This window comes from Sardina pilchardus, chromosome 6, assembly GCF_963854185.1.
Source record: "Sardina pilchardus chromosome 6, fSarPil1.1, whole genome shotgun sequence".
Lineage (NCBI taxonomy): Eukaryota > Metazoa > Chordata > Actinopteri > Clupeiformes > Clupeidae > Sardina > Sardina pilchardus.
In genome coordinates this window covers 15,258,701-15,275,077 of record NC_084999.1, presented here as the reverse complement: position 1 = coordinate 15,275,077, position 16,377 = coordinate 15,258,701, and the positions used below count along the sequence as shown (strand labels likewise).

At 43.9% G+C, this 16,377-nt stretch overlaps 1 protein-coding gene across 2 annotated transcripts in view; it reads left to right on the top strand.

Annotated features, from left to right (window-relative positions):
• Positions 1 to 16,314, top strand: part of LOC134082701 (glucocorticoid-induced transcript 1 protein-like) — a 23,531-nt gene extending 7,217 nt beyond the window's left edge. Inside the window, exons 3-8 of one of the 2 annotated variants that reach the window (XM_062538611.1) lie at positions 3,584 to 3,673; positions 9,745 to 9,861; positions 11,464 to 11,592; positions 12,064 to 12,322; positions 13,662 to 13,782; positions 14,291 to 16,314. In XM_062538611.1, the coding sequence (XP_062394595.1) occupies positions 3,584 to 3,673; positions 9,745 to 9,861; positions 11,464 to 11,592; positions 12,064 to 12,322; positions 13,662 to 13,782; positions 14,291 to 14,507 (933 nt within the window). In that variant the 3' untranslated portion in view covers positions 14,508 to 16,314. Of the gene's footprint in view, positions 1 to 3,583; positions 3,674 to 9,741; positions 9,862 to 11,463; positions 11,593 to 12,063; positions 12,323 to 13,661; positions 13,783 to 14,290 lie in introns of both variants that reach the window. The other variant, XM_062538610.1, reaches the window with a different exon arrangement.
• The last annotated feature ends 63 nt before the right edge of the window (positions 16,315 to 16,377 follow it).

Below are 16,377 nucleotides of genomic sequence, written 5' to 3'. Positions count from 1 at the left end.
TATAAAACATTGTAACCTGTAAGGACCATATATGACGTTGTATGAGGAAAACGAGAAAGAGGCCACTTTCAAGAGTAAATCATACACGTTTTGTATATAAAACACATTGCTGGCATATACGTTTTTTTCTATATCTTTTCCGTATGGGTTTCCTTATCATTGGTCAGTGTGGGCGCCTATATCGTTGTAGTTATCGTTCCTGGTGTGAATGACCCTTTATAGAGAATAGAGAATAAAGAATCTTCATTGTTAACTCATGTGGAAATTCATCTTTGGTCCCACACGGACACCTGGCACATGCACACAAGACGTCCTACTCCATGAGCTGAAGGACACATGAGATCATAGAGGTGTACCAAGAAGGCCAACAGCACTTTAAAAGCAATAGGAGGAGCTGAAGGAATAGAGGATAAGAGCGAAGAAGTAAAAAAGTCCTCTCTTGTGCCGCTGAAAAGTGAATTGTCTCCCTGAAGGTGCAGTGGTTTACGCCTGTCCAGTTGTTTGTGTGTGTGTGTGTGTGTGTGTGTGTGTGTGTGTGTGTGTGTGTGTGTGTGTGTGTGTGTGTGTGTGTGTGTGTGTGTGTGTGTGTGTGTGTGTGTGTGTGTGTGTGTGTGTGTGTGTGTGTGTGTGTGTGTGTGTGTGTGTGTGTGTGTGTGTGTGTGTGTGTGTGTTGTGTGTGTGTACATACGTACGTATGTATTTGTACTCCACTTCTGTGTGTGTACTGCCTCATTCTCTGTGTAGGTTTTCTAGTGTGTGCGTGTGTGTGTGGGTGTGCATGTGTGTATGTGTGTGCGTGCTACGTGACATGCTCTGTACATGCTCTGGTCCGTGGGGTGTGTGTGTGTGGGGGGGGGGGGGGTGCTGGGGTGAGGTGGGGACATGTGCAGCTTGCAGCCTCACCACCTGGCTCTCTCCTGCTGCCCATTGTGCGATAGTGCTGAGTGGCCTGCAGCGCGGCCCATACATATGCTAATGCTGGAGCGGGACTGGGGCCGGCACACGGATGCCCCGGGCCCCGCCGAGAGAGACATGAGAGACAGAGAGAGAGCATGGGGATCTGCCTTTCAGGGAAACAGACTCGTGGATGGCTACACACCCCCAATGGCTGAGGAGGGTTAGAAGAAAAATGTCAAATGGGTGGATGGGTGTGTGTGTGTGTGTGTGTGTGTGTGTGTGGGTGGGTGTGAAAAATGGATCATCTCAGGCGTTAGGGCAGGGCATGTAAATGTATCTGAGATCAGAAAGAAACAACACTTGCTTTAATTGTTGAAATGTTTTTGTGGGTAGTGAGGTGGTGTGAGGCAACTCCTCCAATCCACAGATCTGCCAGTAATGCACTCCTGGATAACTGAATTCCGCGGTGCCGGGCTGAACACCACCACTAACGATCATGTCTCTGGGCACAGCGCTGGCACACTGTGGCACGCACTCGCTCGCTTAGCCTGCTGCTCGCACTGTGAGAGCCGTGTTCTGTAGCGAGCAGTGTTCTGCAGCGAGACATGTTCTGCAGCGAGCAGGGTTTTGCAGCGAGCAGTGTTCTGCAGGGAGCAGCGTTCTGCTGTGAGCAGTGTTCCGCAGTGAGCAGTGTTCTGCCTTGAGCAGTAGTGTTCTTCAGCGAGCAGTCGTGTTCTGCAGCGAGCAGTGTTCTGCAGTGAGCAGTGTTCCGCAGTGAGCAGTGTTCTGCCTTGAGCAGTAGTGTTCTTCAGCGAGCAGTCGTGTTCTGCAGCGAGCAGTGTTCTGCAGTGAGCAGTGTTCTGCTGTGAGGAGTGTTCCACAGCGAGCTGCAGTGAGCAGTGTTCTGCAGTGAGCCAAGCTCCCACCCTCTGTGTTCCTCCCTGAGCAAGGCGTTCGCTCTTGAAGGCCACAGTTGGCTTTGCGTGCAGAAGGCACACACAAAACCAGCCTCCAGGAACAAGCTGCAACTCGATCCATGGCTTCTACAGTATGAATAAACAAAGCAACTCCAAGGGCACATTGTCAAATATGCACCTAGAGAGCCGTTAAGGTGTGGCTTGACTTGCTCTCTGGCATCACCTTTCATTGACTTACGAACACATTTGTGTTTATCAAACATAATGTCGACCTAATGTAATTTTAAGTAATCATTAAGGGGATGTAGACCACACAGCAGGCAAATGGTATTTGAACCACAGGCATCCTGTTTTTGTGTTGTTGGCGTTTCAGTTGCCCTTAAGTGTCTGGGGCAGGGCTCAAGTCATTCTGGGAAACTGAGGTTGCTTTTCTTTTGTGCCATCTCAACACTTCAACACACACCTACACCTACCGAGTCAATACTTTCAGATAGAACATGATAATTTACACTTTCAATGTCCTCGCTTGCTGCGATCAAAAGAGCCGCGTTCAAAAGCACAAGACTGAAGACCACAAAACAAAGACCACGAAAAACGATTTAAACTGATCTGTCCTCGTTTTCTTGAAAAGGGTCTCTGTTTCTGTTTGTGAGCAGCCCGTCACAGGCCCGGCCCTCATGCAGCAAACCCACAGTCGAGGCTTAGAGGAGCAGACGAGAGCACCAGAGAATACCACATCCTCTATTAAACATGTCGGAGCACAGAGCCTTCATTATCATCAGTAAATACCCCCTTTTCTTAATCCCCTCTCCGCACTGGAAAAGCATCCCGACATGCTGTCTGACAGCCTTTTTATTTATTTATTTTTTTTATACCCCAGCCCTACATGTGTAGCTTGCCTGATGGAGGAGAGTGGGGTCTGGGGGTTGGTGTTGGGGGCTGACAGCAGAGAGGCCTATTGGTGGAGACTTCCATCCAGAACCCAGAAACGCCCATCTCCCCATATTAGACTGCATACGTCCCCAGTCCTGAGTTCACGGCTTTGGCTACCCTGGATATTCATACACAAATTATCTCTAGAGAGAGAGAGAGAGAGAGAGAGAATGTGTGTGTATGCCTGAGTTCAGCCATGTTGGATTTACAGAAGATACTCCATAATGCCCAGAATGTCAACTGATTCATCTTTTACTAATTGCTTCGAGTCATCTCCATACCATACCATACATAAATACTGTATGTTACGAAAAGTAAGATTGGGTTGTTGTGTCTGTCCACTTCCGTGTGATGGACAAGTAGGTTGCTATGGTGTCATGTTGACGTGTGACTGACTCGTGGATGAGACGCGGGGCTGTGATGAGTTTCGGCAGATTTCCTTTCTGATGTGTGGCGCCAGGTCATGCAAATTCCAAAAAGTGTTTGTGTGTGTGTGTGTGTGTGTGTGTGCGTGTGTGTTTGGGGCTGCTTGTGTACAGGTCACACACAGTGGGTACGAATGTATATGCACTCACGCATGAAGCGTGCAGTTTGGGGTGAGTTCAAGCAAATGTTCTTTGTTTTTTAATGGTTAGATCCGCTGGTGTGTTATGACAGTAGTGTGTTTGTGTGAGGGTTTGAGCTTTGTCTGTTTTTTTGTGAATGTTTGTTTAATGATTTGTTTTGAAGTTCATAGATGCATACACAGTATTGTTTATTTGCAACAGCTGAATCTTTTACTGAACGTGTGTGTGTGTGTGTGTGTGTGTGTGTGTGTGTGTGTGTGTGTCTTTTAGACATCCGGCTTGTGGGGTGAGGACAAAGGAGACCTGGGATGTGTACATCAACGCTCAGCATCTTGGGGTAGTGCTGATCATCTCAGAGAGGTATACCACCCCCCCCCCTCCCCACACACACAGACACACACGCGGCAACACACGTCTAAACATTTAATACATACCACACAGCTCACACACAGTACTGCACACACCTCACACATCACAGACCACTTTCACTAGTTCGCCCTTGGATTGCTTGAAGTGAGTACAGAGAATAGCAAGTTTGGCTTGGTAGCTGGCCACGGTCCTGGGATGCCAATAGCGGATCATTTGTGAGTGATGTCCGCTAACACCCCCCATGGATGAGGGGTCATTTGGAGCTTAGAGCTAATAGTGAAATGGAGGAGCAGGGGAGGAGGTGGGAGGCTTTGCAACTCCAGCATGACGTAAGGGGCAGCAAGGAAGGAGGGTTTTATACCCTATGTCTGGAAGTTGGGTGAGTGATGGCTGTCAATCAACCCTATGGGCTCCTCCCGAACTTTGTTTAGAAAACATCATTTAAGGCCATAAGCTGCATACCGGTACGCATTCTCATTAATTCACCCGTAGCCTAAAAAAATATTATTATAATAATAATAACTAGAGAATGTAATTCCAAGGAAATTACGAGTGCATGAAAATGCAAAAATTTACAGATAAATCATGTAGATATGGTTAAGGTGTTGCTAGGGTAGACATGGTGGTTTCATAGTTTTTGAAAGTTGATAGTGCTAAAATAGACAGTTTAAAATTGAATTAGCTAACCTGATTACCAGATTAGCTAACTATGCTAACAATGTTAACCATGCTAACTATGCTAACGAGGTTGATTAGCTAACTTAGTTGATGATTTCTAGCAGTTAATGCTAAAAATGCTAACTATGCTAACAATGCTAACTATATTAACAATGCTAACCAGGTTGATTAGCTAACTTAACTGATGATTTCTAGCAGTTATGCTAAAAATGCTAACTATGCTAACAATGCTAACTATGCTAACTAGCTAACTTGCTAATGAGGACTTTTATTTTGAAACATTTGTTGCTAGGGTATCCATGATGGCCACTATCAGAAATAAAGAAGTTACTGTAGTAAAATCATGTTGGTTGCTATGGAAACGGTCATAAACGCTTAATTTGAATGGTTGCTATGTTGGTTGCTAGGTATGTGGAGGTTTCATGTAGTTGACTGGAGGCATAGGTGATGATAACTGACAGTTGGAATGGTTGAACAGTTAAATAGTTGAGTATTTTCAATGGTTAAATGATTTAATAGTGTATTATTGCAGTGAGGACTTTTATTTTGAAACAGTTGTGGACAGAGGAAACAGTTAACAGGATATGTAGTCTTAATGAGATTGTATGCTTAAAGCCTGAGAGAGAGAGAGAGCTGCTGCAGCTGGACTGGCCACCTGGCATAAGATTCTAATTGCCCTATTATGATGTCATAATCGTAATGTTAAGTCTATGGGGGGAATTTTAATAGTTTTTATTTAATAGTTAAAAAAGTATAAAAGTTACAAAGTTGAAAAATACATAGCTGAAGTCACCTAAGTAAGACCTACGCAGCGCAGTTTGAATGAAGTTTCTACGTTAAACGGTTCAAGCTGAATTGCACGCACAAAAACGTTAGAAGAAAAATAATAAGAAGAAGAAGTCGGATAACAGTAGAGTGCATTTTCATGCACTCTAATTATTATTATTATTACAGTGCATGCAAATGCACTGTACTGTTCTTCCTAGGCTTCTTCTTCTTATTATTATTATTCCGCTTACCAAATTCATTTTTTCTATTCAGCTTGAACCGTTTAACTTAGAAACTTCATTCAAACGTCACAACGTAGGTCTTAAATAGGGGAATGCTGCTAAGTATTTTTCAACTTTGTAACTTTTATACTTTTTAAACTATAAATTAAAAACTATTCAAAATTTCCCCATAGACTTAACATTGGCCTCTATGACATCACAATCGGATCATTAAGCAATTAGAATCTTATGCCAGGTGGCCAGCCCCACCTGCAGCAGCCCTCTCTCTCTCAGACAGCATACAATCTCTGTGAAGACTACATATCCTGTTAAACTCTCTTTCCACAACTGTTTCAAAATAAAAGTCCTCACTGCAATAATACACTATTAAATCATTTAACCATTGAAACTACTCAACTATCTAACTGTTCAACCATTCCAACTGTCAGTTATCTTCAACTATGCCTCCAGTCAACTACATGAGACCTCCATGTACCTAGCAACCAACATAGCAACCATTAAAATTAAGCGTTTATGACCGTTTCCATAGCAACCAACATGATTTTACTATAGTAACTTCTTTATTCCTGATAGTGGCAGCCATGGATACCCTATCAACAAATGTTTCAAAATAGAAGTCCTCAGTAGCAAGTTAGCTAGTTAGCATAGTTAGCATTTTTAGCATAGCTGCTAGAAATGATTAGCTAAGTTAGCTAATCAACCTAGTTAGCATTGTTAACATAGTTAGCATTGTTAGCATAGTTAGCATTTTTAGCATAACTGCTAAAAATGATTAGCTAAGTTAGCTTATCAACCTGGTTAGCATTGTTACCATAGTTAGCATTGTTAGCATTTTTAGCATAACTGATAGAAATCATTAGCTAAGTTAGCTAATCAACTTGGTTAGCATTGTTAGCATAGTTAGCATTGTTAACATTTTTAGCATTATTGTTAGAAATCATCAGCTAAGTTAGCTTATCAACCTGTTTAGCATTGTTAACATAGCTATCATTTTTACAATAACTGTTAGAAATCATTAGTTAAGTTAGAACAGGAATGTTTAAGCTTTAAAATGTCTACCTTAACACTATCAACTCTCTTTAAACTATGCAACCACCATGTTTACCCTAGCTACACCTTAGTAACCATATCTACATTATCTATCTATACATTTTTTTGCATTTTCATGCACTGGTAATTCCTTGGAATTGCATTTCTAGTTGTTATTATTATTATTAGTAGTAGTAGTATACCTTTGTTGTTTGATATTACACAATGCCAAAGGTTGTTTGACCTGTAGCATTCCATTAACTGCTTGTGAAGTGTCCACTGTTACTGTGACTTGGCGTACTCATTTGGCAACAGACAGTCAGATGCCAAATTGCCAACACATCTCACCTACAGAGGCCTGCCGGCCTGCCTCACCATACACATCCAGTGCCTGTACAGTATTCACCTCCCTTGGATATTTCCACTTTTACTGCTTTTATACATGAAATATTGATCAATTTAAGTTGCCTTTTTTACAAGAATTGAAAGGCCTCTCTTTACTGTAATATCAAAATGAAAGCAGACTTCTACAATGTAATTTTAATTACTTAAAAATGTATAATGCAAAATAAGTGATAATAAATATTCACCCATTCAAGTCAGCTGCAATGACAGTTTCGATTGCTTTGACCTGCTTAAAGAAACGGGGATCTACTTGGTCTTCATGAACACCTTTGCACCGCAGAAGCCTTGCGAATGTGTTCACACATTTTCATTGGGTTCTCACGTATCTCACAGTCACACCATTGCAAAACTGTTAACACAGATGTCACTCAAAGGCCCCAGATTCTATTGGTTTTCCAATACTAAACAAAAGGTAAACATATTTTCGCGGGTGGTAGAGACTCCTTGCAAGAAGGGATCCAAGGCAAATTTAGAAAAAGTACTATATTTGGTGAAGAAACTGTAGAAAGGGTGATTACTGTAGATTTGTTTTGATGAAAAGTTGTAGTTCAGTGAAATGTGTCTTGTCTAAGTGATTACTGTAGGGCTTGCATGTCACTGACAGTTACATCTTGGGAGGAATGAATATCATCATTTTCTATTCAGTACATTTGGTCTTATCACAGTTTTTGCTGATACCAGAAAAATTAAAAAGAAATGGAACAGATATAGCAACTACATTTTGCATTTTGTTGTCCAGTGTGTAATGATTGATTGAAAGCAACATTTGCATTGAAGGCAAAAATTGCTATTGCTGCATGTTTTAAGTGTTTTGAGAGAGTAACAGCCTTTTGCAAGCAAAATGTGTCATTTTGGCCAGAGTGCTTTTATTTAGACATGGATGCTAACTGTTTTGAAAACATGATGTCACAGTTAACACGAGCATCAAAGTGAGAAAAACTGTAAAGCATTGAGTCTGTGTGGATCTGTGGTCTCAATTGGGCTTGCACATCTGGATTTGGCACTTTTAGTCCATTTTCATTTGCAAAACTGCTTAAGCTCTTACAGGTTGGAAGGGGATTGGGTGTGATGTGTGAACAGCCCTTTTTAAGATTTTCCACATTTTCCAGAGGTCTGAGCTTTGACTCTGCCACTCCAGAGCATTCACCTTGTTGTCTTTAAACCATTTCTGTGTAGTTTTTGCTGTAGGCTTCGGCTCTGTATCTTACTGGAGAGTAAATCTCCTCCCAAGTCGTAGTTCTCTTGCACACTGAATCAGATTGTCCTCCAGGATTTCCATATGTTTCACTGAATTATTTGTGCTTTTACCTTTACAAGCCTTCCAGGGCCTGCTGTCGAGAAGTATTTTGACAATATGATTCTACCACCATTATGCTTCATATTAGGTATGGTGCGTTTTTGGTGATGTGCAGTGTACAGTATCTAGTTGATGGCAAAAAAGCTACATTTTGGTCTCATTAGACCAACAAATCTTCTATTTGACCTTGGAGTCTCCCACATGTTTTTGGGTGAACTTTAGTCAAGATTTAATGAGAGCTTTGCTGCTCGCCCACAGAGCTTTGACTGGTTAAGAACTCTGGCAAAAGTGGCAGTATGTATAGTTTCTCCCATCTCAGCTGCTGAAGCTTTTAACTTCTTCAGAGTTGTTATAGGTGCCTTTGTGGCCTCCTGTGTGTGTGTGTGTGTGTGTGTGTGTGTGTGTGTGTGTGTGTGCGTGTGTCAACATTAACACAATGTACCTTGGCCTTGTGTGGTTTCATAGCCCATGTTTCTTTTCTCTGTCTTGCCCTCATCCTCCCACTTGATCTCGGGTTTCACGGCATCTCCTCACGGAGCAAGCCTGCATTAAATAACCTCACTATTGTTCCCCGGCAGGTCAGCCCACTGACACTCTCTCTCACACACACACACACACACACACACACACACACACACACGTCAGTCTTTAGGAGGGATATGATAACATTATCTCTTTGTGTGGCGGAAATGGAAAAAAACAACAAAACAAATCCAGTGAACAACCTAATTGCATAAGCCCCCATCTGACCTCTGTTCCAATAGTACTGAGGCATGTTGACATTGTGTGTGTGTGTGTGTGTGTGTGTGTGTGTGTGTGTGTGTGTGTGTGTGTGTGTGTGTGTGTGTGTGTGTGTGTGTGTGTGTGTGTGGCAACATTACAATATAGTCAGCTTGTATTCACTGGCTCTCACCAAGCTCTATGGCACCACCTTGGTTGAGACCTATTCCTTCTCCATTTGTTAAAGCTTTTTTGGGGGGCTCAGAAGCACACGCGGGACAGTCTGCCCATCTCCCCAGAGGGCCGTGGAGAGAGTGCTTTACTGCTGACATCATACGCTGTCCTGGCGATCGCGGTGGTGATTCAGCGGGCAGGATGGCAGCGAGAGGCTTCTCAAGGCTCCGCTGTATTCATGCCTGGCAGCCCGCGCAGTGCCACTGGCCCGTGGGCGTGTTTCGGAGATGTTATTTGGGTGCGCGTTTCCGAACGCCTGACGTCGCGTTTGGTGAGGAGAGTACATGAAGACAGGTCAGGCCTGTTTGCAGAGGGAGTTTGCCCAGCGAGCTGAACGTGTGTTTCGCTCGCTCTCTCAATCAGGAAAAAAAAAAAACATTGTGCGTGTGCCGGTATCAGTGTTTACATTAAGTTTGCATCTCATTTGAATGGCTGGTACACAGGGTGTGTGTATAGTCACACGGCATTCACACACTACGCTGATAGCATTGACTTTTAGTCATTGTCAGTTAGGAATATCAGAGCCGAACTTGACAGATGATGGATTGCCCTGTTGTGCTCTAGGGGTGATCATATTGCGATTTTTGGAGTTAACCACGGGAAGGTCTGCTTTGGAAATCACGCTGTCCTTTTACTCTCTCTTACTTCTGTCTCTTGTCTTTTCTCTCTCTCTCTCTGTCTCTCAGCAGATTGCTAAACTAAGGCAACAGCTGAAGAAGCAGGGGATCAGGCCCTGTCGAGAGAAGGAGAGAGAGAAGGAGAAGGAGAAGGATCAGGGACCATCAACCAGAGGCAGCCTGGCGCAGGTGAGTTGGCAAGCGCATTTACTGCGCTGACGCACCCACACATCCTCATACCATGGAGGGAGAGTAGAGCTGTGTACAGATTGTGTCCACAGGCATGTAGTACGAGCACAGGGAGCAGCTGCTCAGCTGACTTTTTGCGCAATGGTGTAATATGCTGGTCTCAAGGAGACGCATCAACCAAGCCCTTAATTTTTTTAGATTAGATTCAGCTTTGCGTCTAACCAGAAGTTCTAAAAGTGCAATGTGATATACAGTATAGGCAGGTGGTGTATAAACCGTATAAGAGTGCAGTGTAGACTATAGTATAGTACAGTTAAGAAAATGTAATGTCCAAGAGAGATTTGGACACCCAGACCTTGAAGCCAGTGACACGCTCGACCTCAGTCCTGTTGATCAATAGTATGTTCATGCAGTTGAAAGGATCTATAGAAATATGTACATTGCAGCGTCCTCTATGGACCCTTATGCACGTCCAGAGATTTTCAAAGTGAGCCTACAATTTTGTGTGGTTTGTTCCTGGTGGCCCGGTGGTACAAAAACAAAACAAGAAAAAAAATCAACTGGTATCATTTCATTCATTTCCAAGTATCTGTGTCTAAGTATCTGTGGGATCAGATTGAAAGGGTCTTTATCTCAAGAACCGCTTCAGCTATGATTTTGAAATGTGGTAGCCTATGCTTACAGTTGGTCACATTTCCTTAATATTGATTTGGCTGACTCAACTAAATTCAGCGGGCAAAACAATTTAGTGCCAAGGTTCAAAGTTAATGAGATTTAATATGCTGCAAAACTACCGCATTCTTCAGATGCATGCCATATTTCTTGAAATTCCATCTATAGGAGGAACTGGAGCTGACATTTTTCCCCATCCCAAGACATGCATGTGCCAATATCTTGTATTGAAAGTTTACAAAATTTGATGTGCTGAATTACTGCCACACTGAGTTCCATGGGGCACTGCAACTGACACAATTTCAACAGCAGCCTGGATGCACATTTCAATAGCAGCACACACACACACACACACTGCCAGATTGTTTGTAGAAACACACACATGCTACATGCTCACAGGTGAACACACACACACACACACACACACACACACACACACACACACACACACACACACACACACACACACACACACACACACACACACACACACACACACTCTCTGTCTGTCTCTCTCTCTCTCTCTCCACTGCATGCAAGCCCAGCTGTTTGTTAGCAAACATTTGGGATGGATTTGCTTATGAGGTTTACTATTGAAGTTTCCTCAATCTCTAATTTGGTTATGAGGCACTGAATAGTGACGAATTGACATTGACACACACACACACACACACACACACACACACACACACACACACACACACCCACGCAGCAGATAGTTTCCCTTATCTATTCCCACAATTACTGTCACATATTAATCTCCTTTATTGCCTGTAGAGTTGTTTTAGGCCTTCTACAGCAGTGCTAAAGGCAAGGCTACAGTATATCAGTGATGCATTTGTTTGCTGTGGTTGTTATTTTTGTTGTTGTTGATAATGATGATGATGATGATGACAATGACGATGATGTTGATTGTTTGGTTTGTCTCAGACAAAGGCACCAGCTCCTTCTACTGCCTCAAAGCCGCTGGTATGCAGAGCCCCTAGTTACACGGAGGCCATCAACCACGAGCTGGAGAATGTCTTTATCAATGAGCAGTGGGAGAGGGAGGACCTGACGGTACATGCCCACTGCCTTCTGATCTGTCTCTGGCACTGTGTGCTGATGCACTGTCTCTCTCAAGCTCCACAGCCCCTATGCACTCTGAATGAGGCTGTACTGAACTGATATGCACACACACACTGCGCATGCTGCTCTGTTAAGACACAAACACACTATAGATCACACACACAGACACATACACACGCACACTCACACAAACGCACACGCACACGCACACGCACACGCACACGCACACGCACACGCACACGCACACGCACACGCACACACACACACACACACACACATGCACACGCATGCATATGCATATGCACACCACACACACACACAGACCAAGCTACCCATACTGTCTACTCAACCATAAACTGACACTCTTGTCTTCCCATCAACCCCCACCCCACCCCCCCTCCCCCCAACCCTACCCTCTCCCCCCCCCCCCCCCTCTCTCCACCCCTGTCCTCCCCTCACCAGCTGTTGGAGGTTCAGGATGGCCGACGGGCCCCTTTCCCCCCGCATCGCCACGGCAGCAGCAGCAGCGGCAGCCACGGTGGCGGTGGCAGCGGTGGTGTTGGTGGTGTTGGTGGCGGTGGGAGCAGACGGAGTGCGGATGCCCTGGCCGTCTCCAGCTGCTGCTCCAGCCCGTGGTGCTGCCACTCCCCCTCCGCCTCCCCCACGGGGCCCCCCGACTCCCAGACCAGCAGCCCGTGGCTCCTGGAGGACCAGGACAAAGGTGCGTGTCACGCAGGCCCATTCAGCCGCCGTCTGGCCTCCTGTAAACACGGCCACGCTCCCCAGACACAAAAAAAAGAGAGACGCGTTATGTGATGATGGATGCGCCACGGTCAGACTGAATAGATGCTCATGTATGGGGTCATAGACATGTCATCTCGTCACCCTATCCTTTTGAAAACAAAGCATCAAACTTTCAAGTCAAGTTTAGCTACCATTCATACGCTCTCTGTAATTGGCAGTTAGGATGTTTCTCCGTTAGAGAAAGCGGCGTCTGTATCTGGATGCATTTTAAATGGTTAGAATCACTGGGACTGAAGTTTGCGGTATAAAATGTGATAAAAAGAAGACAGCTTTGCATACTTCTGCATTCTTCAGTTTTGCCAATTAATCTGATGACACGTGGTGGTGCAATGTTTTTTGAGCAATGTTGTTGGCCAATGTTCCTCATCATTGGGCTTCTGGCCCGTTCCCATTGATATAAGGCAACAGCTTCTTTTCTGGAGAACTTTAATCACCAATAGGCAATTTGTCATGATCATCCAATCAGGATATATGGAACTGATGCCAAAGCAACATTGCTCAAGCTTTCAATGATTGATTTATTCTAAAGATGTTAGTAATCTGATATATCAGTACGTGATCTGTTGATCTGTGCACAGTCCTGCTTGTTCCTCTTAGCACAAGAGGCTTCATGAGCCTCTAATGCTTTTCATGACTTGACTTGATCTCACATACTGTACTGCTGCTTCCAATCCCAGCTTGAGGCAAACAACTCCGGACTGTTACGCAGTCATTTCTCATGGCAACTCCTTACTCTGTTCGCTCCGTGGCTGTATGGAGCGCTCAATAGAGAGGCGATAAAGCGGAGGAATGAAAACACTCCCTATCAGTGGGGCTGCTGATTGCCCGGGCCATCCAGGGGAGCTGCGCCTGTTTTTTTTACCCCAGCATGTCAGAGTTCCACTCAGCTTGGGCGATCAGATAAAGTTGCATACTTACACTGAGAGAGAGAGAGAGAAAGAGAGAGAGAGAGAGAGAGAGAGACTTTGACTTTAGAGGTTCCTTTATTGACAGTCAAAAAGAAACCAAGCAGCAATAAAAACAGCCCATGTTAAAAACCTCACCCCCCCCAAACAAAAATACAACCCCACCAAATAGACCAATAGCCAGAGAAACAACTTGCACAAAAATAAAAAAAAATGGCTAGATAGAGACAGAGAGAGAGAGAGAGAGAGAGAGAGAGAGGAAAAAGAGAATTGCTAGGCTTCTGCAGACTACAGCATACCTCATGCTAACATGTCTGGCTTCTGTGGTTATTTTCTTCCCGTCACGGACAGATAGTGGGAGTGGCTCACCTCTGCCCAAGTATGCGACCTCTCCCAAGCCCAACAACAGCTTCATGTTCAAACGCGAGCCTCCTGAGGGCTGTGAGAAGGTCAAGGTCTTCGAGGAGACAGTGTAAGATGTTCCCCTCCTGTACTGTACTGTACCTCCTCATGTTTAACATACCCCTGAACCACAGTATTTACTGTATCTCACTTTCCTGCTTTCTCTCTTGCCCTCGCATGCTTTCTCTCTTTCTCTCTTGCTCCCTTCTCATCTCTCCTCTCCTGGCTCTCTTTCTTTCTCTCTCTCTCTCTCTCTCATTCTCTCTCTCTCTCTCTCATACACACATAGACACATGCACACACACACACACACACACACACACACACACACATCCACAAACGTAACTGCCCTGATATGTAATTTGAAACATGGAAACATAGAAAAATGACTGTACCAGCAGTGGGTGTGAGGAGCTTGTAACAGGAAGTAGAATGTTAATGGGGACGTGGGGGTAGGTAGTTGTGCTCTAATGTAAATAACATTTAATGTAACAAAAACAGACCTACATCATATACTGTATGTGTAGCCAGCAGTCAGTATGCAGTTTTTGTTGACTCTCCCATCATCCTCTTCGCAGGTCCAGTGGCTTTCCTCTGTTCTCCTGCCCCGATAAAAACAAGGTGAACTTCATCCCCACCGGCTCGGCTTTCTGCCCTGTCAAGATGCCCTGCCCGGCCCTCCTGTCCCCCAGGTCGGCTGCCGTAGCCGTGGGCTTCCACACGGCCGACCGCGTCCCAGGTGCCACCCCTTCCTCCGGGGACAGGGTACTGCCTTCAGGCCCTGGGACCCGTTAAGGTGCTCCGCCGCCGGGCGGCTGTTCGCCTCGCTTCGTCTTCTGCCAGAACGCACCAGGGGGCCAGACCCTTCTCTGAGACCTTGTTTCGCAGACCATCCTATGGATGGGGGCACATGGATGAGATTGTAATATGGAAAAGATCACTGACTGGAATCACTATCATCACTGTGGATGCCACTGGGCTCTCTCTCTCTCTCTTTCTCTCTCTCTCTCTCTCTCTCTCTCTCTCTGTCTCTCTATCTATCTATATAGCCCTAACCAGGCTTTTCTTAAGAACTCTAGGAACTATTACCACTGCAGTGGCCCCTTTTTTAAAAAAACCCTGCAGTTTAAAATTGTAGAAGCTCCAAGAAGGATGGGAATAGAGAGGAGGAGTATATATTGTTCAGCAAGTAGTTTTCTCCAACTCAGATTTATGGTGTTAAAACACAAATATTTGTATAAGCTTTTTTTTGTATGGCAATGCCATATGGTGTATTTTTCTCATTTAGAACTCAATGGCTCCTCAGGAACCTTAATAAAACATATAGCTGCAGGTATGTTACTGAACTTTGGACAGAATGCTAAACGCATGGAGCTATAGTCAGTTGGTCAATAGTAAGCTAGCGGTCGGTTTTGTAGCACAGTCCGTCTCCTCCTCCAGGCTTTGGCATGTGTCCTTAGGTGGACTGGAACGGAATATCAGAGTGCGCTGTGTCTGCAATTACACTGGAAAATATTCCACTCAAGGCCTTTTCCTCTTTGACCTACTAGGCTACAGTATATTACAATGTCTCCATTATTGTACATTGTTTGTCCTTATGGAAGCGTGACTGACGCTGACGTCTTAAGCTAAATGCAATCTCTACCGCTGCACTCCAGGGTGCAAACCCCAGATGTAGCGTAATCAGTCATAACATGTTTTCTATTTTCACCATGTAATGGCTAATAATATCATTTCCAGCTATGACTTTTGCCAAATGTTTCGACTAATCACTTATTATAGGGCTGAGTTTGACTGTTTAATACATTAGTTGTCCTGAATGAAATACTACATGTGAACGTGACTCAAAGGATGTATCGTACTGTACTAATACAGTGGAGCGACTGATGCCTGCATTGTTTTGTTTGGTTTTTAAGTACATTTTGGTATTCTTGCCTTTATTTTAGATAAGACAGTGAAGATTGACAGGAGTGAGTGGGAGAGAGATGGGATGGGTCAGGAAATGGACACTTGGGCCCAAATATGTTTCTGTGCGCATATTATAACAAGACATAAAGGGCAAAGTGGATACAGTAACCGAATGTGCTGAGATGTTTTTGGTGTACTTGTCATTAAGCCTGTTGATCACCATGATCCATGATGTCTGAATGCTTGCCAGCATTTGAGTACACATAATATGCTATCTTGTGTCTAATAGATGCCACCAAAAATACTTAATGGTAATTGTGAGTTCTTTATTGAAACAAGTGACTCACTTAAAGTAACATCACATAGTTACTCAAACAAAATGTAATCAAATAATCAGAGTGCACACTTTTATTAACCTTAGCTTGTGAAATAATCATGAAAATAACATGAAAATAAAAAGTTAAAGCATTCCAAGTAAACCAAATCTACCCAATTGGACCAATGCTATTACTTAACGTGGGAAGCATCTTTATGCATAGAAGACAAATATTTATTTTTGACCTTTTGCAAGTTTATGAAATTCTCAGATTTGTGTATGTGTTGATTGTTTGTTATGAGATTGCTGCAATGTATTTTTCCACACAATAGCTGTGGTATCTTTTTTTTTAAAATAAAGGGTATGATCAAAACAGCATTTTCACAACTACCGTTTCTGCCACAACTGTGGCTCACCAGTAATGGTATTATTATCACCAAG